The sequence below is a fragment of the Prosopis cineraria genome, unplaced genomic scaffold, assembly GCF_029017545.1.
Source record: "Prosopis cineraria cultivar Desert tree isolate PC_DT_omini unplaced genomic scaffold, ASM2901754v1 PC2, whole genome shotgun sequence".
NCBI classification, from domain to species: domain Eukaryota; kingdom Viridiplantae; phylum Streptophyta; class Magnoliopsida; order Fabales; family Fabaceae; genus Prosopis; species Prosopis cineraria.
The window spans coordinates 36386521-36413770 of NW_026555333.1; the positions used below are offsets into that span (position 1 = coordinate 36386521).

A 27250-nucleotide genomic window follows, 5' to 3' on the forward strand; every position below is an offset into this window, starting at 1 on the left:
AAATGCAAGAAGCTTGGACATATTAAGACTAATTATCCTCTAAAGCAAGAAAGTAAAAGCTACAAGTATGAGAAGAAGAAATTCAAAGCAAATCTCTCTTCAATCTGGGAAGATAGTGATAAGGAGTCCATAGAAGAAGAAGAAGAAAATTTGTGCTTGATGGCCAAAAGTCATTTAGATCAGGTAAACAATTCAGAATCTGACTCTGAATTTAATTTCACATTTAAAGAGCTAAAAATTGCTTTTGAAGAACTAAACAATGAATCTTTTCTTCTTATGAAAAATCTTTCACAAGTGAAAAAGAAACTTGCTTTTATGAAAAGAAAAGTTTATCTTTCAAAACTGAGAATGATGTTATGAAAAAGAATATTGCTAATTTGGAAAAGGAAACTTCATGCACTGATTGTTCACTTCATATTTCTGAAAAAGCAGATTCAAAAAACACTCTTGTGAAATTCGTTAAAGGTAGAGATAATTTAAAAAAAATTCTAAATCAACAAAGAAGTGTTTTTGATAAAGCTGGCATAAGCTATAAACCAAATAAGAAACAAAAATATTATAAGAACTTCTTTGTTGCTACCACTATGACTAACTTACCTAAATCCACTTGTTCCTACTGCAACAAGAAAGGGCACATGACTAAGTCATGTATCTATAAGAAGCAAGAGTTGAGTAAAAATATGAAGTGTGTTTTAAAGGGGTTTACTAACTCACCAGGACCTAAACAGCTTTGGGTACCTAAGAAAATATGACATTTGTGTAGGTATCAAGAGAGAGCCACAAATGAAAAGTGGTATCTAGATAGTGGCTACTCTGAGCACATGATTGATGCTAGCTCCATGTTTTTATATATTGTAGAAAATAGAGATGGTTAAATTGCCACTTTTGAAAATAATGAAAAGGGAAGAATCCTTAGTATAGGTAAAGTTGGTAAGAATGCATCTAACTCTCCTTGTATTAATAATGTATATTTAGTTGATGGTTTAGGACATAACCTTTTAAGCATTAGTCGATTATTTGACAAAGGTTATGAGATTATTTTTAATGCTGTGCATTGCATTGTGAGAGATAAACAAACAGGAAAAACAATTCTAGAAGGAAAGAGAGTTTAAAATGTATATTCAATAAATCTCTGTAATGATGATTCATTGAACACAAAATGTCTCATCTCTGTGAATGATAAAATTTGGTTATGGCATAAAAGATTAGCCCATGTCAACATGAAGTAATTGGACAAGCTTGTAAAGAAGAAACTTGTCATTGGATTGTCAAAGATAAAATTTAAAGCTGACAAGTTATGTGATGCTAATAGAGAAGGCAAATAAACTAATACTACATTTCAAAGGAAAAATGTAGTATCCATATCAAGGACTCTTGAATTGCTTGATATGGACCTAATCGATCATTCAAGGGTAAAGAGTCTAGGGGGTAATCTCTATACCTTTATTATAGTTGATAATTATTTTAGGTTCACATGGACTATCTTCATATCTCACAAGGATCAAACCTTTGAATATTTATGGCATTTGTAGCCAAAGTATAAAATGAAAAAGGTTTAAAAATTGTAAAGATAAGAAGTGACCTTGATGGAGAATTTGACAATTTCAACTTCATTAATTTTTGTGAAGAACAGGGAATTAGTCATGAGTTCTCGGCTCTTAGAATACCTCAACAAAATGGAGTTGTGGGGAGAAAGAACAAAACCCTAGAAGAGATGGCAAGGATCATGTTGAATAAGAAGAAACTTCCTAAATATTTCTAAGTAGATGCTATGAGTATAGCATATTACATAACCAATAGAGCACATATCTAACCTATTTTGAACAAAACTCTTTATGAGCTCTACAAAGGAAGAAAACCTAATATCTCTCACCTACATATATTTGGTTGTAAGTATTTAGTACTCAACAATGGTAAGGATAATCTATATAAGTTTGATTCTAAAATTGATGAAGCTGTATTTCTTGGTTATTCTAATAGAAGTAAAGCTTTTAGAGTCAAAAGAATCTTATCTTTTGAAGATTCAATTTATGTTAGATTTGATGAATCCTTATTGGATGAGAGTAAAGAAGAAAAAACTATGAATCTTCCTCTTGATGATCTCTCACTGAAAGAAAAATAGAAAAATCAAACCAACAATGATACTATGACTATTAATCAAAGTGGAGAGACAAATAATCTTCTAAAAAGTTAAAGATATAGTAAGTTACATCCCATTGATCAAGTCATTGGAGAAGTTGGTGATAAAGTTAAAACAAGAGGTTTACTTAGAGAAGTATGTCATTTTAGTACATTTCTTTCTAATATTGAACCTTTTGATATTGAAGAAACCTTAACTAATGAATATTAGCTCATAACGATGTAAGAAGAGTTAAACCAGTTTGAGAGAAGTGAAATTTGGGATTTGGTACCAAGATTAAGCAATCATCCTATCATTAGGATGAAATAGGTCTTTAGAAACAAACTTGATAAAACTGGTATTATGATAAGGAATAAGACCAGGCTAGTAGCTAAAGGTTATAATCAAGAAGAAGGTATTGATTATGATGAAACCTTTGCTTCTGTTGCTAGACTAGAGGCTATTAAACTTTTACTTGCTTTTGCTTGCATTAAAGATTTTAAACTTTATCAAATGGATGTTAAAAGTGCTTTCTTGAATGGACTAATTAATGAAGAATTTTATGTAGAGTAACCTCCAAGATTTGAGTATCCATTAATGCCAAATCATATCTATAAATTGAAGAAAGCATTATATGGACTAAAGCAAGCACTAAGGGTTTTAGTATGACAGGTTAAGTACTTTTCTATTAAATAATAACTTCAAAAGGAAAATGGTGGATAAAACATTATTTTATCAAATTGAAGGTAGTGATATCCTTTTAGTTCAAATTTATGTTAATGATATCATTTTCGGAGCTACTAATAAGGTTCTTTGTGTGAAATTTGCTAAGATTATGCAAGATGAATTTGAGATGTCAATGATGGAAGAGCTTAACTTCTTTCTCAAATTGCAAATTAAGAAAATGAAGGATGAGATCTTTATAAGCCAAAATAAGTACACTCAAGAATTACTAAAGAAATCTGGATTTAAAAATTCAAATTCAAGTAACATTCCTATGAGTACATCAATCAAAATTCAGGAAAATGATTGGATCACTACTCTACTTGACTGCCAGTAGACCTGATTTCATATTTAGTGTCTGTATGTGTGCAAGATTTCAAGCTAACTCAAGGGAATCACATTTAAATGCTTTGAAAAGAATCTTCAAGCATATAAATGGAACATACAACTAGGATTATGGTTTTCAAAAGGAGAAAAGCCTAAATTGATTACTTACTCAAATGTTAACCATAGAGGATATAAAATAGATAGAAAGAGCACTAGTAAAACTTGTCAGTTCTTTAGGGGCTCATTAATATCATAGTTCAGCAAGAAACAAAATAGTGTGTTCTTATCATCTTTTGAAGCTGTATACTTGGCAGCTGCAAGCAATTATGCATAGATTTTATGGTTAAAACAATTGGAAGATTTGGGGGTTGATCTCAAGAAAATTCTAATCAAACCTGAAAACACCAACACCATCAACTTGGATAAAATTCCTATCCAATATTGAAGAACTAAGCATATTGACATAAGACATCACTTCTTAAGGGATCATGTGCAAAAGAAGGACATCATACACTAGAACATAAAAGGCTCTTTATGTAACATCCTAAATTTTTAATCTTGCATTAATGACTGATTAGTGGGTGAATTAGTTAATTGATGTGAAGTTAGGATTCTTAATAGTTAAGTATTATTTTGACCCATTAGGGTGTTATCTGAACAAATATAAGCTAGAGAATGGAATCCTAAAGCAGGGTGTGTGCCATGCAACATAGTGGGGGATAGGTGTGCCGTGGTACATTATATAGAACTTTTATAAGTAAGATATGTCCAGGTCATGAAGACAGAAGGGAGAACAAGAGAGAGTAGGTCAGGCATAGAGAAGAGTGGAGCATCTGTTACGGCAAGCATAATTAGGAGCAAGGACGATGTTTTTGACCTGTTACTTATCGAGTAAATCACATACTGCCTTGACCTTCGAATCTTCCTTATTTTCTCGTAGTTCTAACTAGTGAGAAATTGAATTTGAGAGTTTTAAGTAGTTGATTTCTTATCCTATAGTAATAGAAAGGTTCTTCAAAACTAAATTAGTACTTTGTGACTGGTTTGGATCGAAACAATAAAGCTTTTATGTTGCTGGCAATATTTACCCTAATCTAGAGAGAGTAGTGAGAGAAATTGGCTAGAAAATGTTAAAGCTTGAAATGAGAGGTAATCAGTGGTAATATGCATAGCTGAGTGTGAAACATGGGTTTAAAAGTAGTTATGTGTGTTATTATGATAGTTAGCACTCTTTGTCAACAGAGAAATTGACTTTGAATGCTAATTTTTTATGTAGATTCTAGTGTGTGACGAGTAGAAAAGTAAAGGGAGATTTGAGTAAAGAAGTTACACAGGTAACCCTTTCTATCGGATAGAAGGGTTAAGGTAACCATATAGTTTATTATGTTTATTAACTATTATAACTATGTAAAAGTAAATACAAATTGATGAATTTGTTGTCTTAAGAGGTTTGTGCACGATTTGATATTGAAAATGGTTTTAATGTGAATATTGGTTTGTGAAACAGAAATTAAAAATTTATTAATTTCAATGAATATATATTTATGATATGAAAGTATATGTTGTGGAAACATGGATAAGTAGTGATAATTGTAAAAGAGCATGATCATAGGGGGTGGGAGTTCACCTAGGATATGTGGGAATGTGTATGTGTGGAGATATGCGAATGAAAAATTTATATAGTTGGGTTGGTACTATGGGACATCTGGTAGAGCATTATACAGGCTGGTACCATAGGTAATCCGATACAGCATACTATGGGACTATTACCATAGGACATTTAGGTAGTCTGACAACTCCTTAATACCCATTAAGGTACAATTAGAAGTTAACGATGCCTCTATCATAAGTTTGTGAAGAGGAGAAATCATAGTCTGTAGGTAGGTTAGATTACCTTTAGATGGGTGTTTCTACCATCGAAACTGTGCTCGAGTCAACAAGTGATTGATCTAGGAGAGCTTATGGTTTCATGTCGGGAAGCATTGGAGGTTCGATAGTTAGATGATCATGCTAGTGTGTATTAGTATGGACTTGCTTAAAACGATGTTATGTTTTCATAGTTTTGTATATATGTGGTATTATTTTAGTTTTTATTATTTTGACATGGTTATTTATGAAAATAGACATTTAATGAACTATATTAGTTACTGAAATTTTTATCTCACTCTTGGCTATTTACATTTTTCAGGCTTTGGTGCTAGTGGTTCGAAGGGGAAAGACATTAGCTAAGTAAAAATCTCTCACTAAGCCTTTGTAAGGTTTTGGGTGTAATGAAATGGTTGTTATTAGTCTTGAATTTCTACAAGTTGCCATAGGATTTATACATGTGCATAAAGATGTGATTGTGTTATGTTTAATGATTTTGAGTTTCCTAGCCCTTGTATATGTGTGAATGGTGAAATGATTGGATAGACTAGTGGATGAATGTATATGTGTGTGGATATGAGATGTGTGAAGAGTATAAGTGATAATTTGGCTATGTAAGGATTAAAGAAGTGAACTGTGATTTTGGCTTGAGTATGATATGGGCAATTTACAGGCCAAACATATGTATGTGTGATATATTTTACATATGTGTGGTCAATCAAGTGTGTATTGTCCATTTGGACATGGTCAAAGCTCAAAAAGTGGCTAATGACAATTGGTTATGAATTGAGACACCTGAGTGACAAAATTTTGGCAAAAAATGATCAAGATGAAACTAGCATCATTAGTTAAATTTTAAAACAAGCTTCATATGGGCGCTTGAACCATTCCAATCAGACATCGTATGTGAAAAAGAGTGTATCTGAATTTCATATTAAAAACTGCCATTTAACAGCAAATTCAAGTGTGTGTGCCTTGGTGCAAGTACCTGTATGCCATGGCGCATGGCACAAAGTGAGCGATTGTGGCCTCTGTGCCATATGCCGTGGCTTATATGGCACGAGTCGCGATGCACAGTGTAAAATTTTACTTTGTTTTCTTGTATGCACATGTTTCTTTTGATATTCAATACTTGAATACTTGTTGCTTCCACTGCGTATATGTTTTATGTATGGGGTTTTATAACTCAAGTGATTTATAAAATGATTTTCTGGAAATCTTTTATTGGGATCCTAATATCATTAAAGCTTTTTGAGCAAATGATTTTAATTTGATTAAGATTATTTGTAATAGAGTGTAAAATAATGTCAATAAGGGCATTACATTTTACATCGATTAAAAATCACTTTTTACATCAATTCTAAAAGAGATGTTAGAACAAGAGATGTGAAAAGACCAAGGCTTTTTACATCGATTGTACAACCAATGTAAAATGTTATCTTTTTGCATTAGATGTACAACCAATGTAGAAAGATGAAAAAAAATCCAAAAAACAAAAAACAAAACAAAACATCTATTTTTTACATTAGTTGTAAACACAACTGATGTAAAAAGTGACTTTTTGACATCAGTTGTATTAACAAGCGATGTAAAAGGTTGAGTTTTTACATCAGTTGTTGCAGGTGCAATTGTTGTAAAAAAAAAAGTAACTTTTTACATCAATCTTGACCTTAACCGATGTAAAAAAGTCTATATTTTTTTAATATTTTATTTGCTTTTACAATTGCCCATCCCTGTACATGAAAAATGCCATAGCTAGACAACAAATTTTATTTACAACAATCAAAATTCTAGCTCAAATCACAATGTTGTTTAATTATCTAAAAGTAACAACTACCTAACATAATTCATATAAAAGTATTCAAAACTTTATATCAACTATCAACATTCAAAAAAAAATAATCTAAAACTTGCATAAAAACTAACAAATTTATTAAATTATGTACAACTACCTATAAAACTCACAAACTTTTCACAAAATGAGTTGCCCAACGTATGTGGATATCTTCAATTTCATCTTCCAAAAATGGATCCGCATTGTCAAACATCTAAAATATAATTTGCAAAAAAGGTTTATTAACTAATCTCAAATATTATAATAAAATAAAATTTTCCAAAATACATTTACCTCTACTGTAAATTCGGTCATGCCTAATGTGATGATGTTGAGCATGTGTCTCATCACATATAAGCTAGACAAGTTTGTCTTCAATAGTTGTTTATAAATCTGTATAAGAACAAATCATAAGAAATCAGTAAGAAATCCTAATAATTGAACAAATTCACAAAGTATAGGCTTACTTACCTTAGGCTTGAGCCATGTGGGATCCTTAAGTTCATGTTCATGCTTTTTCAGGACCATGTTTTGATATGTTTTCATTGCCCTATGATCAAAATCACCAACTTAGTAACTAATATATTCAGAAAAAAATTAAATTGAATAGTTTTGTACTAGTATACTTATAAGTCTATCATCTTCTTCATTTCTTTCCCAACTTTGTAATGGAGCGAGCATAAAAAGACAATAGTATTACTCTTTATTGAAAGAACAAATAGGTGCTAGTGATCACTATAAATGATGAGTTAGACTAAATCCACATTAAAAAACTATTAATTGCAAATTGATCCTTATGAATGCATGTATAGAGCCATGAAAACATCATTCTTGACTTCATATATTCTTTGCTAGAGGTATTCATCTTTAACTCAGGAGTATTCCCTTTCTCTGTCATATAATGTGGGCAAAGAATCTAAACTGATCACCTTTACCTAATATGATACACACGTGATGGAGATACCTACAATAATACAATCATCTTTCTTTACCAAACTTGATGATTAAGTAAATTATATTAAAAAAACATACTCACATCAGAAATAGCTCAATGTTTGGTATAGTAAGCTAACTTCTTGATAGAAGCCGAAGTAAATCTTCCTGCTCAATCATCACTATCTTGTTCTTCTTACCCACAACATCAAGATCCATTTCTAAAACTTTATCTTTGAATGAATTATCATATGCCATTAAGATCATTCATTGGAGTAGAGACAAGGAGGGTTCTAGAAGTTTTGGTGAGGGATGTTTTGGGAGATTCGGTCAGGGAAGCTATTAATAAAAAAATGTGTAAGAAATAGTTAATAAAAACACATGTTAGGAGAGAAAATATGTAACAAAATGTAAGAAATTTTATACCCCAACTTGAATTATATTCATAAGTCTCTTAAGCCATAGGATAAAATTACCAATTGCTTTAGCCACAGTCTTCACCTTATCAATAGGGAATAGGACTAGCGCGTTTGGCACTTTTGGATCTTTAACCACTACTCTCACTTGACCATCTTGAATTTGATTGTGATAGATGATTAACCCCAAGTTGTGAATACTTCCAAGAGTGACTAGCCCTCTATCAAGGTCTTCTAAAAATATCTCGCACAGTTCACTAATATTTTTACCTGAAGGACCCTCTGACACATGCCCAAAAACATTACTCCCTTTCGTGTTATGAAATCTAAGAGACATATAAATTGTTTCAACAGTTGTCTCCTATCATGAGGTCATCATGCTTATCACCTCCTCCTTCATTTTTAAAAGTCATGCTTCCAAAAGCTTTAAATGAAGCTTCAATCTTGTCCTTAGTCTGCTTCCTCACATTAGATATCACATTATCAAGCTCCTCTCTAGTCACTATACCTCTTGATGAGCTGGGGTGTGTAGGTGTTGCAAAGTGGTCTCTGATGCCCACACCTTATCCAACACCCCTTACATAGCCTGGATGCTCTGACTTGCCTATAGCAATTGCTAATATATCATTTCTACTCTAGAGTGAAGCTTTTTGGGCTTTTTTCTCCTTAAGAGCATTCTATAACATAAAAAAAATCATAAATAATATATACAATTGTATAGAAATTTAAAGGAATAAAAAAAATTATCTCTCACAATCCTCTCCACAATCTCACGAGCTATCTCGCTTGTATAGCCTCCTTTATTGTATTGATGTCTATATCTCCATTTATCCTCTCGAGAGATGAGAGATTGTGGAGAAAGGAATATAGACAGATTAGACTTAGCTTTTTCTCCTCTCTTCTTTTATTTTTCTGCCATCAAGATATCATCAGCCTTAGCATAACCCCCATGAGATAAGGTGTGGGGGCATTGATTCCTCTAATTAATTTCTTGTCCTTTAGCTTATTTTTCCTATTAATCAAATTTTAGATTTTATAAATGAAGTAAATAAAAACAAAACTTAAATAAATTAAAAATAAACTAACTGAAGCTTTTGTAGAAGTCTGAATCCTCACAAATTCTTTCCAAGTATCTTTATCTAAGAACTGGTATGTCTCAAGAAGATTGAGAATAGCCTCACCCTCTTTGATAGTGATATGTATATATTTCCTAGTAAGATTAGTCTTAAAATTTCTCCAACATCATCCACAATATTTGTAATAGCCTTAAATAATATATATATATATATATATACTTATTGAATTAATTATATGAATATATTTTAGTTATGTTTGGGATAATTATAACAATAAGGAGTATTGATAGAATGGAAATATGTATGCCAAACAACCTAAAGGTCTCCGATTCGAATCCTTGATGCAATAAAAAGAGAATTTTAATTTTTTTCAGCCTCTCCAAAATTACGAAATTACCCTTGTCTAAATAGGATAAAAGCTTCCTTTTCTTCCTCGGTCATTCCAGAAAAACAGAGAGAGAACGAGAGTTCAAGAATATAACCGACTTAACCCTCCTATATCTCTGACCTTTCCTTGTTTCATTGATTACCGACTCATTCCCTTTGTTGTTCGCGGCGGTGGCTGGTGCAGTTGATGCTATAAGTTTCTCTGGTTTGTTTTCCTCATATTCTTTGTTTTCATTATTATTCTCTATCCTGTTACTGGCTGTCTTCATTGGATTCGGTCGCTGCTCGATTTCTGTCACCTGTTCGGTTTGTTACTGGCGTAAGACTAAATCGTTGGAGCTGGACTCATGACCTTTTCCTTCCCAACTCAACCGTGAACGTTGTGTTCCATTTTACCAATCTGTGTTCCCTGTTTCTACATTCTCTTTACTTGCTGTCTGTTCGCGCTGCTCTGTGCTGAGAAATCTTAAAGTGGTGAGTGTTAGAAGGCTATTACTGTAAGTTTGTGTGGTGCGACTGAACTAGACTTCCTCCATCGTGTGGTGTAGTGTTAGTGATCAGTTTGTATCTCCCCTGTTCAGTGTAAGTTTTACTTTTCTCTTCCTTATATGTACGTTGTTAGTTGTTGGAATTAAGGAAGCTTCAGGACTTGCTTTCTCTTGATGAATATACGTGTGATTTGATCATTGAAGTTGGAAAAAATTTGGCTCCCCTGCTACTGTGGTTACGCATGCGTGAAGAGGAAATATAATTTTTATTTAAAATAGAAATTACAAGTATAGAAGGAAGTAGATGATGTTTTAGCCTAGAGTTTTATTTGGAGATAAGTGAATTATTAATATTGTAAGGGAAAGAATATTGTAGTTGTATAATCGAGGAAAGTGATTGAATTAGTGATAATACTTCGACCGATTTCAAATTATAAATTTAGCTTTAAATTTTAGATGAGGATGGTTAATTTGGAATTGTTTCTAAAGATAGGGAATTTATGAAATTATTTTTATCTTAATAGGGGGCAAGGAAGAACGAGACCCTAATCAAAATTAAAAAGGAAGGATATTCTTAAGAATTTGAAGTTCTGACGAGTAAGTAAATAGCATTCCATTTAATTTAATTTATTTTTATTTTTAAAAGTCTTTTTCTTGAAATATTTTATTCTTATGAATTTTATAAATTTTGAAAATTTTGAAACACCAATGAAGAACAAACGAGTTATGATACGTGCATTCATTGTTTTCAAAAGTGTATTTTCCAGATTGATGAAAGTATTTTTATATGGTTGTTAAGCTTCGGAATGTATTGGCTATCCAATTACTGCAAGTTTGGTATATTAGCCATAAAAATATGATTTTTGCAAATTTTGAGAATTGAAACAGTTTATGCAAGTTTGGCATTGAGAATGGTAATTTTATTACAGCAATAATTATTCTTCTTGCATGTTTGAAACGTGATTTTTAAGAGGACTTAAAATAGAACACTGTTGCTAATGGTAGTTCCGTTAGCCCATAGCGTGCTATGGTTAAACACTAGCTAGTTTGTTTCGTGAGTTTTATTCTCATGTTTGGTATTCGTGGGCTTTATACTTGCGTTTAATTCCGTGGCTTGAGCCGCGTTTAGTCACTTACCCTCGTGGACTGTGTGTCCACGTTTGTTTTGTAGCTACGGCTGCGTTCGGTTATTTACCCTCGTGGACTGGTGTGTCCACGTTTGTTTTCGTGGCATAAGCCGCATTTGGTTATTTACCCTCGTGAACTGAGTGTTCACGTTTGTAACTTGTTCTGTTGAGTTCTCAAAATTTTAAATGTTGATTAATATGTGTTTTCAAAATTATCCGGTTTTAACTAATAACTGGTATCATTTTGAGTTATATGAGAACAGATCATTTTCTTTAAGCATGATAACATAAATTGTTCTCAATTTACTCTTATATCATAAATATGGTTATGATTCATATGTTTATAAATTTTGATAGCATTGCTTTGAACTAGCTGACACTATTATTGGAATTTATTGATTAAAATTTTAAGAAAGTTTTTATGGGAACACTATTCACTGGAAAAATTATTTTGGCCTCAGATTCGTTAGCTGACGCTGATCCCACTAACGACCTCAAAAAGGGCAATTAGCTACAGTGGGTGGAATTTTTTGATTGGTATTGTTATTTTAATGTAAATATATAATCTGTATGTCTTTTTGATTTGAAAGAAATAGCAGATGCTCCATATAGGTTGTTTATGAATTTTATTTTTGGTTTGTATATTGATAACTGGCTGGAAGGAGCTATGCTCCTGAATTATACTATTATTGTAAAATTTTTGTTTGTAGAATTTTCGGGAGATCCTAATTATAGGGGAAGTTCTACCGAAATTTCTAAAAAAACGTTGACACTTTCTTATGATAATGAATTTAAAGAAGTTATTTAAATTCTCATATGATTTAATTGAACTTTGCATTCCTTGAGAAATGAAATAAATATTCATTTGAAGGCTTACGGGAATGTGAAAGTAATTCACACCCGTGCCGATCACCCTCTATTTTAGGGCGTGACAATATTGAATCAACTTATGTCGACATGCTGGATCAGAAGCAACTTCATAGGTGAGCTACAAGTAAAACAATATAAAAGTGAGATGAAATGATCATATATATCTAAAGAACTTTATTAAGTTACAATGATTTTACTTGAATATTTTCCCAAAGTTGATCCTTTACACGTTCTAGCACGTCAAGCCAGTCATCAAACAAGACAGTAACCTTGGTACGTGATAAGAGTGCAAGATAACTTTGAAATTTAGCCTTGTGTTCCCCATTGGTTCCATCTCTGGTCGAACTGGACGGTAATCTATGCCCAGCACTCCTACTCAAAGTCAAACCTCATAGTTGTGTGCCACATCTACCCCTCCTTACATATTGGCTCTGACTCGGCTCATCACTATGAGTGCTCTGACTCGGCTCCTTACTAGGAGTACTCTGAATGTTGTTACAATGTCTAGTCTAATTTTTCATGTTCCTATTAATTCACATAAATGAAATTAATTAAGAACAATCATATATAAGATTATTAAAAAAATTAATTTGAGCAATTAGTTTATCAAATAATTTAAGTATAATCACAAATGAAATTTAAAAACATACTTCAATTTAAAAACATATAGGAATATTCTCCCATATTCTTTCATGGTGATCATTTCTTGTGGTATATTCATTATTTACTTTATCTACTTCATTCAAAATGGGTAGCCCTGATGAAAAGGTAGGAGTTTTAGAAATATCAAAGTTTGATTCATTCTTGTCATTACCATCAATCACCCTTTTTCCTTAGAGAATAATTGACCAATTTTTATTTACTGGATTCATGATATAGAAAACTTATTCAGCTTGGTTTTCAATAATAAATGGCTCATATCCATAAGTTAATTTTTTAAGATTAACCAATGTAAATCCTAACTTATCCTTCTGAATATAATTGATATCAACCCACTTACATTTGAAAATAGGAACCCTAAATTTTGTATAGTCAACCTTTCAACTCTCCCAAAATAAGTCTTAGCTGCTAATTTGGGTTTTTATCTTTTGAGCTAGAGAAGTGCATGGCTTTAGCTACTATCGTAATCCCACTATTTTGCATCGCACTCTTCTCATCCAAGGACTTTGTATAAAAGGAATATCCATTAATATCATATGCACTCTAACATATCACATCAAAGTTAGGACCTTCTGCTAACCACTTAACTGTATTAGAAACACTACTTGCATTTAACATTATTTGTTTGAACCAATTTACAAAAGTCTTATTGTGTTCTTTCAACAACTTTTATTTAGTCATTTTCATTTGATAATTTTCTGCCTTTAGAAATTCTTTGTGATAAGATATATAATCCTAAACTTCATCAATATTATTCAAGATACATAAACATAGTTCTTGCAATTCATCACAACTCATGCTCTTTACTAAAACCCCATATGTGCCTTGACCTAATTGTCTCTTCTCACGATGAGACTTAGGAAGCCCAATTGATTCTATATTTGACAAGTAATTAGACTAAAACTCCATAGCTTCTTCAACAACATATTTTTCAACAATTGATGCTTTAGGTTGGTATGGATTCTTGACATACCCTTTTAGTATTTTCATGCATCTCTCAACTGGGTACATCTATCATAAATAAACAAGGCCATACATTTTTACCTCCCTTACTAGATGCACTATTAAATGAATCATAATGTCAAAAAATGAAGGAAGAAAGTGCATCTCAAGTTGGCATAATATAGTATAAGCTTATTGTTTTAACTCTTCCAATTTACATGGATTAATAACTTTACTGCATATTGTGTTAAAAAAGAAGCAAAGTCTAATTATTGCAAATCATAAATCTTCTTTTAATATGCCTCAAACAGCCAAAGGTAATAGTTGTTATATCAAGACATGACAATCTTAAGACTTTAAACCCAGTAGTTTCAACTCTTTCACAGACACAAACTTTCTAATATTTGAAAAATACCCTAAAGGAACTTTGATTTCAAGTGAACACTCATAAAAACTTGTTTTCTCAGACTTGGACAATATATGCAAGGCTGAAAGACAATAAGTCCACTTACTCCACGTATTCCTATTTTCTCTAAATCTAATCTTGCATTCACATCATCCTTGGTCTTACCTCGTATGTTCAGAAGTGCTTTAATAATACTATCACACATATTTTCCTCTACGTGCATGACATCAATATAATGCCTCACTTCAAGATTGCACCAATATGGAAGGTCAAAAAAGATAGACCTTTTTCCATATGTTATTTGCACTAGTATTCTTCTGAGTCTTATCGAAGACAACATTGATATCTTTCACCAGTTCATACACTTGATCACTAGTCAAAGCATCTGGAGCATGATTATGCTCTTGGTAGCCATGAAAAGCTTTCTTTAATTTATGATAAGGGTGATCTTGTCTAAAAAATCTCTGATGGCTCAGGTAGATTGTCTTCCTTTCATGTTGAAGTTGATAGTAGTTTGTGCCTTCTTCACAAATTGGACAAGCTTTATAACCCTTTGCACTATAGCCGGACAAATTCCTAATGCAAGAAAATCATTTATAGTGTAAAAGATCATAACATATAATTTAAAATTCTCCTTTTGATTTGCATCAAACACTTCCACACCTGCCTCCCATAACTTTTTAAAGTCTTCAATCAGAGGTTTTAGGTAAATATCAATGTCATTTCCAGGTTGTTTTGGTCTCAAAATCAACATAGATAGCATCATGTATTTTCGTTTCATGCACAGTCAAGGTGATAAATTGTAAATCATCAAAAGAACAAGCTATGAACTATATATACTTCTAAGTCTACCGAAAAGATTCATTCCATCGATAGAATGTCTGAGCCTGAGGTTCCTTGGCTCATTAACAAATTTAGAAAATAATTAACCAATTTTCTTCTATTAAGTATAATCAATTGGATGTCGAAGTTTTCTAGCAAGTACCCTCTCATTTGCATGTCAACTTAAGTTCTTTGCATCATTTGCATTTGTAAACAACTACTTGAATCTTGATATAATTGGAAGATACCATAAGACCTTTGCAGGAGCTCTTTTCCCTTTGTATTGCGGTGTCTCACATTTCAGACACTTCTCCTCCCCTTCAAGCTCTTTTTTGTACAACACGCAATCATTTAGGCATGTGTGTATCTTTTTATACTTTATACCTATTGGGCATAAGATCTTCTTTGCATCATAATAATGATTTAGTAGTAAATTACCTTTTGGAAACATTACTTGAAGTAATTTTAGCAACCATGTAAAACTCTTGTCACTCTACCCAGCTTTTGCCTTCAAAGTAACCAATGTTAACACCTTAGAGACAATAGACTGAAATTAGTGTATCCCAGGTATAAAGTCTTCTCCACGTTAGTATGTAAGTTTTCATACACATATGCTTGCTTAAAGGCCTTTTCTTTAATATCATAGATCATGTCTTCTAATCGATCTTCATCCATATCTACTTAGCAACTAATATACTATTCAATAATTATTGTACTCAACTATCATAACAACTATTTAATCAAAGAATTAATAAAAATAATGGCATCAAATTAAACTAAAATTAAACTAATTGTAATTAAATCCAACCACACACACACACACACACGCATATTTATTAAAAATTATAATTGAAAAAAAAGAGAGTTAAGAGCATATCAAAAATATCTTCAAAATGGGCAGAGTAAGAAGGGGACGACTGTAAAGAGTGGGAGGGGGGTCGATAAATGGGGGAGGGGGAAGGGGTTGAAAGGAGAAAGGGGGGCCGATGAACTTAGGGGAGGAGGAAGAGGCCAAAAGGGGGGAAGGGGGCCAACAAACTTAGGGAAGGGGGAAGAAGCCGTGGGAGTAGGAGGGGGACTGAGGGAGTGGTTAAGAGGGGCCGATTGGAGGGGAGAAAGGACCAACTGGAAAGGAGGGGGAAGAGGCTAGAGGGGAGAGAGGGAGGGGGCTGACCAGTGGTGAGGGGGAGACCCCGATGTAGGGAGAGAAGGTCGATAGCGGTAGTAAGGGGAGGGGGTGATTGTGAGGTCAAGCCGAGAAATGGGAACAGAACAATAAGGAGGTGATGGTGATGGATAAAATGAAAAAATAGTAAAGAAGATGAATAGTTGTGAGAGGAAAATGAAAAGTGCTGATTAAGATTTAAGTATTTTGAAAATCTTTTTACATTAGGTGTCTATAATAGATACCTGATGTGAAACATTCAATTTTTTTTATTTGAACAATTACTTTCTACATCAAGTGAGGGTCCACCCGATGCAGAAAGTGAATATTTTACATCGGGTATACATAATACCTGATGTAAAAAGGTTATTTATTTTTTTTATTTATCAAAAACTTTCTACATCAAGTAAGAACCACCTGATATAGAAAGGTAATATTTTACATCGAGTCATTGTTAGAACCGATGTAAAATAGTTATAATTTTTTTTATTTTTTTAAATTCTTTATACATCAATTTTACTATGAATCGATGTAGAAAGTATATTTTTTACATCAATTCTTTCTTGTTTGATGTAAAAAGTGACTCATAAACTATAAATATTAAGAAAATGCCACTGCCTGAACTTTTTACATCATTTGCCTTCCAACTAATGTAAAAAGCCTCATGTAAATTACATATTTTGTACTAGTGATATTGGAATTTATATCTACAATCAAGCAACAAACATATATAATCATGAAACCTCTAACTGAAAACCAATTCACATTTATCAGAAGAGAATTAGGAATGATAAATCCCAATGAGCTGTAAGTTTTCTAAATTCAAATAAATTACATTTTGAATCTTTTACTAACTTAAGGTTTGAAGTTACCTTAAGGTGTTTTTGCAAGAAAAAAACTTTGAATCCTAACTTCATTAGAATAAATCAAAGCAAATTTTAAAGAAAGAGGTTAAAAGATCAGGTATAATTTGTTTAAAAGATAAGTATCAAGTCTTATGTGATTTTACTTGCTCCTGTGTCTCTTTGTTTTACCTAGATTTTCATGCATGAAATATGTATGCTCACTCATGTGAAATAGCACCTAGGAAAGCTTCACTACATAGTGGTGCTAAATCATGTGTGAAGACATTAGTGTTACTTGCATGAAATAGCACATAGTGAATCCTTCTTCCTAAAAAGTGCAAAATCATGTGTGATAGTAGAAGGCTCACTTGCGTGAAAATCCTTCTCAAGAGCATGGTTTACAATTTTGGTCCTTTCATGCATAAGAGTAATTTATGATTACGCATGACTTTACCTATAGTTATTATGCATTATTTAAACGTTATTCTAGTTGCCATATCACGCGTGAAACCTCTTGGTCATAAGTGAGATTTAGCACCTTGTTGGTTAAAAAGTGCTAAATCACACGTGAAACTAGTCTCATCTCATGTGTGATCCTGCATCACTAATATACATCTTCATTATCTCCCTTTATTCTCATACATGAACTAACTTTACTCTTTATAGTTGTTACACTATCCTTCATTCTTAACTACCTTCCTTATTCCTCTCTGGCCATTTTGGCATTCGATTTTCCTTGCCCATCACTTTTAATTTGCTTCTCGCATCTCAATTCACTCAAAAATCATCGCTTTCTTTGACCTAAATTCTTCAGTTCTCTAAAAATTCTCTATAATGGTAAGAACAAAAGACACTGGAAAGAAAACAAGAGATAAGGTTATGAAGAAGAGAAAGTTCACAGAAGCTTTGATTGGAGAAAGTAGCAAATCACCTTCTCAGTCATCAAAGAGGCTCATAACTCTAAAAAAAACCAAGGAGCCTGCTTCTGCTTTAGCACCTGCTACAACAGACCAACAAGAAGAAACTCTAACCAGAATTGGCAAAGACTTGTCCAATAATGGTAGCAATGTGCCTCCTAGAAAAGTATCAAAGGCAAATGTCAGAGATGGAAAACTTTTAAGCTCCAAACATCAATCTAGATTCAACCAGTACTTCTCCTCTGTTGTGGTGGTCACAAGCTATTACACCAAATATGACTCTTTTATCAAAGCTTATAATTTTGATATAGATGAATATTTATGTGACTATAAAGGACTGTTGGAACTCAATCTCTCATACTCACCAGAAGTAGTGAAGGCCTTCTATGCTAGCTTCAGATGGGATAAGCAAAATAAGACTTACAAAGCCAATATTCAAGGATGTCTAATGTACTTTACTCTGAGGAGTTTAGGACATATACTTGGTCTTGAAGCAAAAGGTTTGGAGATTTAAGAGTTTGATTGTGCCAATCAAAGGAATGCTCCTAAACAACTCACAAATGAAGAGAAATACAAATCAATAATGATGACAGAAGATGTACCTGAAGCAGCATTGAAGCTTGGTTTCATATTTAAGCCAACTTCATTCCCTTTCAGGCATCGAATGCTGGCATACATGGTAGTAAGGTTCTTTCTCAACAAAAGGACAACCTTCAACACTTATACTGAGTTTGAGATTGAGTTCCTCACTAAAATAATCAAGAAGCAAAGGATCAATATGTGTCACTATATATTGACCAAGATGCTGTATGTTTCCAAAATTGACACCAAGAGGAAGAAGGAATAAAAGAAAGACCGAAATCTCTATTTTCCATCAATTATATCAGCTATCCTAATGAGATTTTGAGTTAAATAAATTGAAGGAGTAGTGCTTGAGCCAAAAGAGTTTAAGGACACTGCTCTTTACAAAATGAAGTTCAAGCTGGAAGGGAACATCTTTGTTCCAAAGGAGGAAGAAGATCTCGTTGATTCTATTGTAGCAAGAAAAAAAAAGGAAGTTACATAAGAAAGCTACTATTGGAACTTCAAAAGCTACTGGAGCATCTTCATCTTAGCCCATCATTTGTGCATCACATTGAGTAAAGGTGACTCGTAAGGACCAATTTGCAATTGATAGTTTTTTGTTAAGTCTAGATTTCTTCTAACTTACCTTATTTTGTAGGGACCACTAGCAACTAATTGTTCTTTCATTAAAGAGTAACAGAGTCCTCTTCTTATTCTCCCTCTATTACAAACCAAATAAAGACATAGACGATAGATTCGTAGAAGTATACTTGTACAAAAACCATTCAATTCAATTTTTTATGGATATATTAGTTACAAATCTCATGATGTTGATCACAGGGCAATGAAAACATACCAAACAATAGTCTTAAAAAAACATGCATATGAACTTAAGGATCCTACATGGATTGAGCCAAAGGCAAGTGAAACTAACATTTTATTAACCTATTCAATTATTAAGATTTATTGCCCATTTCTTATATATATGTTTTCATATAGAGTCATAAGCAACCATAGAAGACTAGTTTGTGCGACGTATATGTGATGAGGTACATGCTCCACATCTTCACATTGGGAATGACTGAATTTACTAATGAGGTAAATATATTTTTGAAAAGCTAATTTTATTATTATTGGCATTAGTTAGTTAACGTTTTAGTTGCAAATTTATAATTAATTTAGATGTTTGACATGACAAAACCATTTTCTGAGGAAGAGCTTGATGACATTCTCACAAACTAGGCACAACATTTTGCAAATGGTATGTGAGGTTTAGGTGGTTTTTTAAGAACTTTTATAAACAATTTTGAGTTTTATGTAATTTCTATAAAATTTTGTATTGAAAATTGAACTGTTTAAATATAGTGACTACTTCTCTAACATAGATTATTAGAAGTTGGAGAAGATATTATTTACCAAATCAAATTTTAATACTACACATATCAAATATTTAAACCCTCAAATTTAATTTAGCAGTGGTCTCTCCATTGAGTGAATAGAAGCCACTTCCAAAATATAATAAGAGGAGATTAAGCAAGGCAACTTAATCCATGTGTAATAATATTTTATATTAATGAACTTTTTAACTTCTTAATTTATGTGTAATAGGAAAAAAAACTTATATACTTAACTTTATATACCTAAGGTACTTGTTTTTAGATTTGGATTGGGTGACTGCATTTAGTATAGGCACTGAGTGTTTGTAGCATTTGAACTGTTGAAATCCATATTAATGGTTCTGAATTCATACTCTACTTGAGATTAATGAATGAGAAAGTTAAATCTGAATGGTTGATTTGGATTTCAACAATTCTAATGCTACAAGCATTCAATGCCTATATTAAATACAGTCTTCGAATTCAAATCCACTTGTTTCCAATTAAGTCAAGATATGTGAATTTTTTATATATTATTTATTATATAACAACCTCTTTTTATTAATATCATTAACACATTAAAATCTACTTGTTTTGATATGATCAGATAAAAGTACATTAAGTATACATCTAAGTACTTAAGTCTTGTCCAAAGCAAAATAGAAGAAGTTAAAAATGGGAAAAACAAGAGAATATACATTATTAGCTAGATAGACAAAGGATTATTCTCTTATTAATTAAACCAAGAATAACATCAATCTAGCTGACACAAGATGACCTCAAATAACTAAAATTAAAACACACATACCCCCAAAGGATACCCTCACTTTCAATCATCTTCATACATATATAATAATCCCTAATCAACAAAGCGACTTCATGACTCGAAATCACAAGAAGAAAGTTGGAGACTTGTGAGGTTCAAGGCATATTCTTGAACGAATTAAAGCAACACACACACACACACACACACACACACACAAGTAAACTCTCTCTCTCTCTCTCTCAATGATCATTAACACCATTGACACCGTTGATTGCTCCATTATTATCGAGAGCTCCATTATTGTCAGATTTGGTGTTGTGTGAGTCGACAACATCAGCAGTGACTAGGGTCTTGTTTGCAGCATTATGGACTCCCCATGCAGCCCTGCCTGATGGGTCCAAGTTGTTGGCCCACTCTGGCACCCAATGAAGAGCCTTCGGTGTGCAGCATGCCACAGTTGGTTCCCATGGGATGGTCTGCCTCGCTGGTTGCTGCACATCCATATATAAATATATATATATATATATATATATCCACACAACACATCAAAATCTATCACATGCATACACACCGACAAACACTAGTCATGTCCAGTTTGAGTCTCTTGTGTAGGGGGGAAAAAGTCACTTTCATAGAAGAGTTTTCTCTTACTTTGAACCCACTGATCAACTCGAGTGAATTTGGAGTAGTTGATAATATTGGATATTAAATACTTCGCTGGTTGTCCTATTTATAAAGTAGATAAAAGGTTAATTTTAATTCTATTTATAGAATATTTTACTACTTTCTTTGTTAGTCTTTACTTTTACGTCCTTATTAAATATTAAGAAAAATTATTAAAAATAATTCTTTATGTACTTAATTAGTATATGATAGTGGTGAGAACTTATTAAATTTTAAAACAGAATTAATGAAATTTAATATTTGTTTGGAAGTGATATATAAAGAGGACAAGAGGGAGTAGTTTGTTGTGAAATAAATCATATATACTCCTTCTGGTATAAAATATAAGCATTTTTCTTAGCTAATCTTGGTCCAAATTATAAGCAACTTTAATATTTGTATAAAATATTTCCATTTTATCCCTTATATTTATTAAGTTAGATTCTTGTGCCTGTGAATTTTTTTAAAAAATTTACTCATAATAAATTGCAACTAATTAATATAGGAATCACCTTTGGGAAGATCTTCTCAAAGATCATTCTGTAGTAATATGCTTCCTTGGTAGCCGGAGTGTGGAGTGGGTAGGTACGTGCGGCATTGAGCATCATCTTGTCAGTGACCTATTATAAATAATTAATATAATTAATTAAGATTAAGATGAAACATAAACATAATTCATAATTAATAAAAGGGAATTGATTAATATAATTCATAATTAATTAGTAGAGATTTACGTGTTTGGCAGCATGTTGCCTGAGGGCGTCGATCCAGTTATAGCCAACACCATCACTCATTTGCTCTTTTTGTCTCCACAAGATATGCTGCACGAATAATTAATTTGAGCTGTCAATTAATTATTTACTGAAACTTTAATTTTAATTAAATAAATTAACAATGAAATTAATTAAGTCATCAGAGTTTGTGTACCTGTGGGAGATAGGGGCGTTCCTTGTCATCAAAGGCATTCCTTAGAACCCATTTCTCAATCCGTCTATGTCCAGACTGATATAATAATATTCCCAAAAAATTAAATTAAATATAATCCAAGAAATTCATAATAAGGAGAGAATATAATTATACTCTGGATTAATTCTTGTCTTACCATCTTGAAATCAGGATCAATGTTCATAACAACATTTACAAATTCCTTATCCAAATAAGGAAATCGAGCTTCCAAACCCCAAGCAGATGTTGCTTTGTTTGCTCGTAAACAATCATATTGATGCAGAGCCTTGATCTTAACAAATCAATTATTATATTAATCATGATTATCATTGTTAATTTTCAAAAATAATTAATTATATTTGAATAAATAATTCACACACACATATACCTTGCGGCACATTTCTTGGTGGGCTTCTTCCTTGTTAGGTGCCTTGTGGAAGTACAAGTAGCCACCAAAGATCTCATCAGAACCTTCTCCAGACAGAACAACCTTGATCCCATGTGATTTGATCTTACGAGACATGAGATATGTGGGGATACTTGATCTCACTGTTGTTAGTTCATAAGATTCAATGTGATAGATCACATCTTCAATGGCGTCAATCCCATCCTGCAAATTAACTAATTAATTAAACACACAAGCTAAAATTTAAAAGACTAATATTAATATGATGATGATGATGCCTGAGGGGCGAAGTGGAACTCATGATGAACTGTTCCTAAGTACTTTGCAACTTCTCTCCCAGCCTTCAAATCCGGTGATCCCTACTCAAATAACAAAGTCAAATTAAAGGAGAATAAGTTAAAATTAAAATATTGAATTAGTCAAGACACTAGTTTAAGGATTAATTAATAATCAAAACTGTAATCGAATAGTAATCAAACAAGATTATAAACAAAAACATTTTATTAAATTAATTAAGATATTGGTTCAATGATTTACTATTTAACTTGTTTAACCATTTTGAGGATCATAGAAATATGTGGTGATAATAATAAAAGAATTCCCGTTTAATTTTTTCTACCAATAAAAAAAAAAGGATTGTCGTTTTAGGATGAAACGCACCTCAAGGCCAATGCAGAAGGAATGGATGGTGGTTCCAAGTTGTTTGCCTGCTTTGGTGTCAGCCAAGTAACGAGCAGTGATGGAAGCAACCAATGATGAGTCCAAACCTCCAGACAGTAACACCCCGAAAGGCACGTCTGTCATCAACCTCTTTATCACAGCCTGTCACAGTACCAAAACACACCGTATATATGATCATTAATTCGCGTGTGTGTGTGTGTGTGTGTGTGTGTGTGTGTGTGTGTGTGTGTGTGTGTGTGTGTGTGTGTGTGTGTGTGTGTGTGTGTGTGTGTGTGTGTGTGTGTGAAGCGGATCAATCAATTAGTTAGTTTGTTCGTTTGTGTGTGTGTGTGAAGCGGATCAATCAATCAATTAATTATATATATATATATATACCCCTCCAGTCCATGCTATAAAGAACTTACCAAATCCAAAAAGAATGATACTTCTTACTTCTCAAATTATAGAATACTTTTAAAGGAGTTTTTTCATTTTAAAATATAAAACACTTAAGGTAAATTAAGATTTAATTAAATGCATTAATTTCAATATTACTTTTTCTCTTTTTATAATTAATTTTCATCCCTTCTCTTTTTAATATATTAAATGAGAGTGTTTTTAGAAATTTATATTTTTTTTGGGAAGATAACATTGTTGAGTGTATTTAATAAAATTTATTGCTATATAAAAGTTTGTTTAAACGTATCTTATAATTTAAAATGAAGAGTGTAATTAACTCATTGAATGTATCTTAAAATGAAAAAGTTCTAACATTACCTCCCATCTTTAATAGAAAAAGAGAGATGCATATTATATGATAAGCCATAAATTTAAATTTATAACAAGGGTAAATTTGAAAAATAATAATAAATAATTTTTCATGATTTTTATGTTAAGAACCAAAAAAACTTTTTAGAAAGTGGCATATAATAGGGATTATAATAGAGACCAAATCGAGTATTGATCAACATTAACTCTAACTAATTTCATTATTATATTGATCACCCTATTAATAACTAAGTTAACTATTATGACCATTTGGCAGATGGATTGAGTAATAATTGCTTATATTCATATTAATCACTTGTTCCCAATTTGGATCTGACTGCTTCATGATTCTTAAAAAAAGTTAGGTGAAACCTTAATTTTTTTTAAAAAAATTACACCTTTTTAATCTTATCTTCATTAAATATACATAAGTATTTTAATAATGACAATTGAAATTCCGATACATTATATTTTTTTCAGAAAAAAAAGTAATAAATAAAGTAGGAATATAGTTAAAAAAATAACTATAAAAATGACCTAATATCCTATTTTTTGGATCAAGCATAATTTCTTAAAGATGCCTTGTAATATGGTGCCGTGGAGTAAATTAAATAGGCGCAATGAGATATGAGACATGGAATAGTTTTCTAGTTACCTTCTCGAGAGAGGTCCTCAAAAGCATAGGATCATAAGGGGTTGAAGGAATGGCTTCAGAGAACCATGGAGGATTGTACCACCTACGAAACGCTTTGTCTTTGCTTGAGTACAAAGTTCCTGGCTGAAATCTCTCGTAATGCTCACAGTCTTCGTGCATTGTCTTGTATTCTGATGATACCCAACACGACGCTGCCCAATTCCAAATACCACATTAATCAATTAATCCTAAACTAAATTAATTAATGCAAAAAAAACAATACACACACACACACACACCATCTTCAGCCCAGCCAATGTAGAGCGAAGTGATTCCAATGGCGTCACGAGCAACTAAGAAGTTGTTGGTTCGAGTGTCCAAAAGCACGAACGAGAAAATTCCATCAAGCATGTCCACAAAGTTCTCTCCATACTCTTCGTACTGATCCATCAATAAAAAATTAATTATTCAGAATTTTTTTTTTACTTTTTTAAATCGAAACATGGGTCAGTTAATTAATTAATTACCAGGTGGGGAATGACTTCACAGTCGCTGTTGGTTCGAAACTTGTGATTGGGAAGTTGTTTCCGGAGATCTTCATGATTGTATATTTCTCCATTGGCCTGTTTAATTTACTTTCAATATCAAGTTGATTATATATATATATATATATATATATGTATATATTAAAAAAAAAAGATATAATTGATTGAAGTAATAGATAATGAGAGATGAGAGACAAACGATGACGGCGACAGTGTTGTCTTCATTGAAGAGAGGCTGATCTCCCGAGGTGAGATCCACGATGGCGAGTCTCTGATGAGCCAGAAAGTTGCCTTCGTGTTGGAACACACCTATCCAGTCTGGTCCACGATGCTTCAACCTGTCATCTCATCCATTAAACAAACAATTTTTTTTTTATTAGCAAGGTATGGAAATCAAATATATAAAAGTACCGATTCAATAATTCATGATCAAAATCATAGTTAAATCATATCAAACAAGTCATAATCCGAGCATAAAATACTGATTTAAGAATTAATAATCAAAATTATAGTTAAATCATGTTAAATAAGTCATAAGCTGGTCATTTTATTAAACCGAGCAAGAAACAAACATATTGATCCGAATTTCCATTCTATGAAATGGCGAAATTGAAACAAGAAAAAGAAATTAATTCACGGTCTTTTTATGTAAAGGTAAAAGATGACTTGTGTGCATGACTGAAAAGTTAAGCACTTTTTTCTTTCAATATTATAAAACATTTTTTAAAGCATCATATAAAACAAATATAAGGAATTTTGATCTTTTAAGGTGAAATTAATAATTTTTTTTAAAAAATACTTTTAATTAGAATGTGTAATTAAGATTATTGAGATGCATATTTAATAAGTTCATAAGAATAAATATAAAAAAAATGTATAATTTTAAAAATAATTAACTAATTTATTAAGAGATATAATTCAGTTAAAAGTAATTTATAATACTCAAATATGAGACTAAGACAGATGGTAACACAGAATATATGATACAATGATTAGAATATAGTAATTAATAGTTGGGTGTGTGCATGTGTGTGGGGTTATTGAAGTGCGCAGTTTTATGGTGCATATCCAAAAGTGGAAATGCACCCCCCTGACAGCTTCACATGGGGTTTGCGTAAAAAAGGAAAAGGTAGCCCCAAAAAAAAAAAAAAAGAACAGGCGCAATTGTTGTATAAATTCTTGCAAATTCGAATTTAGACCGGATGCCTTATATTATTTACAAAAGTAAATGTATATAATATATGAAAAATATAAAAACGAACGGTAATATAAAGCTAGGAAAATGGCAATCAAGAATCTCTGGATAAAATTTATATCAATAAAAAATAAGTTATTATCAAAACCTGCCTGAAAAAACAAGCTCGGATAGGTAGTTGTTAATTTAAAATTAATTGCTGTCAAAACTTAATTAGATATTTAAACAAGTATTTTTTCCTGTTTTAAGAACAACCAATCTCTAACTAATATAAATTTCATACAGACGTTCTTCATTACTATTTTCCCTGTAAAGTTTATATACACATAAAGTTATATTCTTAAATTACTATTCCTCTATTTGAATCGCCTGAATATCTACATACACATATATATATATATATATACACACACACAGTGGAAGTAAATTGAATGATTAAAGGCAAAAAGGAAAGAAAAGAAAGGGAGGGAATGAGAAATATTGCCTTTGGGCAAGGTGGATGATGCGAGCCCGTTTGTCTGCAGAATCATCAGAGCACCAAAGACAAGCCAGAATGCCACACATGGTTGTTGGAGAGATGTGAAATAAGAGAGAAGAAGATCCAAAGAATTGATCGATGTGTGGGCTTTTCTCTTTTGCTTGCTTTTTGTCTCGCAAACAAGAGAGAGAAATGAATAGCTTTGCTTGAAGATGGTGTGAGTCTGAGTTGGAATGAAGCCTCCTATTTATAATGCTCGTCAGTCATCACTACCACCTCAAGGTGCTCTTGATGCAGTGCCCGTGCTCTCGTTTCCCTAGGCATGGC

At 32.2% G+C, this 27250-nt stretch overlaps 1 protein-coding gene across 2 annotated transcripts; it reads right to left on the reverse strand.

Moving 5' to 3' along the window:
- Nucleotides 1-20570: 20570 nt before the first annotated feature.
- Nucleotides 20571-27250, reverse strand: LOC129303016 (asparagine synthetase [glutamine-hydrolyzing]-like). 2 transcript variants are annotated; one of them, XM_054942003.1, is made up of 13 exons: nucleotides 26930-27248; nucleotides 25450-25588; nucleotides 25233-25328; nucleotides 25005-25146; nucleotides 24727-24917; nucleotides 23304-23465; nucleotides 22922-23002; nucleotides 22626-22847; nucleotides 22395-22529; nucleotides 22220-22294; nucleotides 22027-22113; nucleotides 21805-21912; nucleotides 20571-21120 (listed from the first exon to the last, which is right to left on the reverse strand). In XM_054942003.1, the coding sequence occupies exons 1-13, from the start codon at nucleotides 27007-27009 to the stop codon at nucleotides 20869-20871; spliced, it is 1770 nt and encodes a 589-aa protein (XP_054797978.1). In that variant the 5' UTR covers nucleotides 27010-27248; the 3' UTR covers nucleotides 20571-20868. The 2 variants fall into 2 exon arrangements, with proteins under 2 accessions (XP_054797978.1, XP_054797979.1); XM_054942004.1 differs by lacking the exon at nucleotides 20571-21120 and adding an exon at nucleotides 21169-21353 and having other exon boundaries at nucleotides 26930-27250.

Coding starts and splice junctions, on each gene's coding strand:
- LOC129303016 (XM_054942003.1), bottom strand. CDS start 27,009: ATGTGTGGCATTCTGGCTTGTCTTTGGTGCTCTGATGATTCTGCAGAC. Junction 25,589..26,929: donor ATCATCCACCTTGCCCAAAG/GCAATATTTCTC, acceptor ATGAGATGACAG/GTTGAAGCATCGTGGACCAG. Junction 25,147..25,232: donor GTGAAGTCATTCCCCACCTG/GTAATTAATTAA, acceptor TTGATGGATCAG/TACGAAGAGTATGGAGAGAA.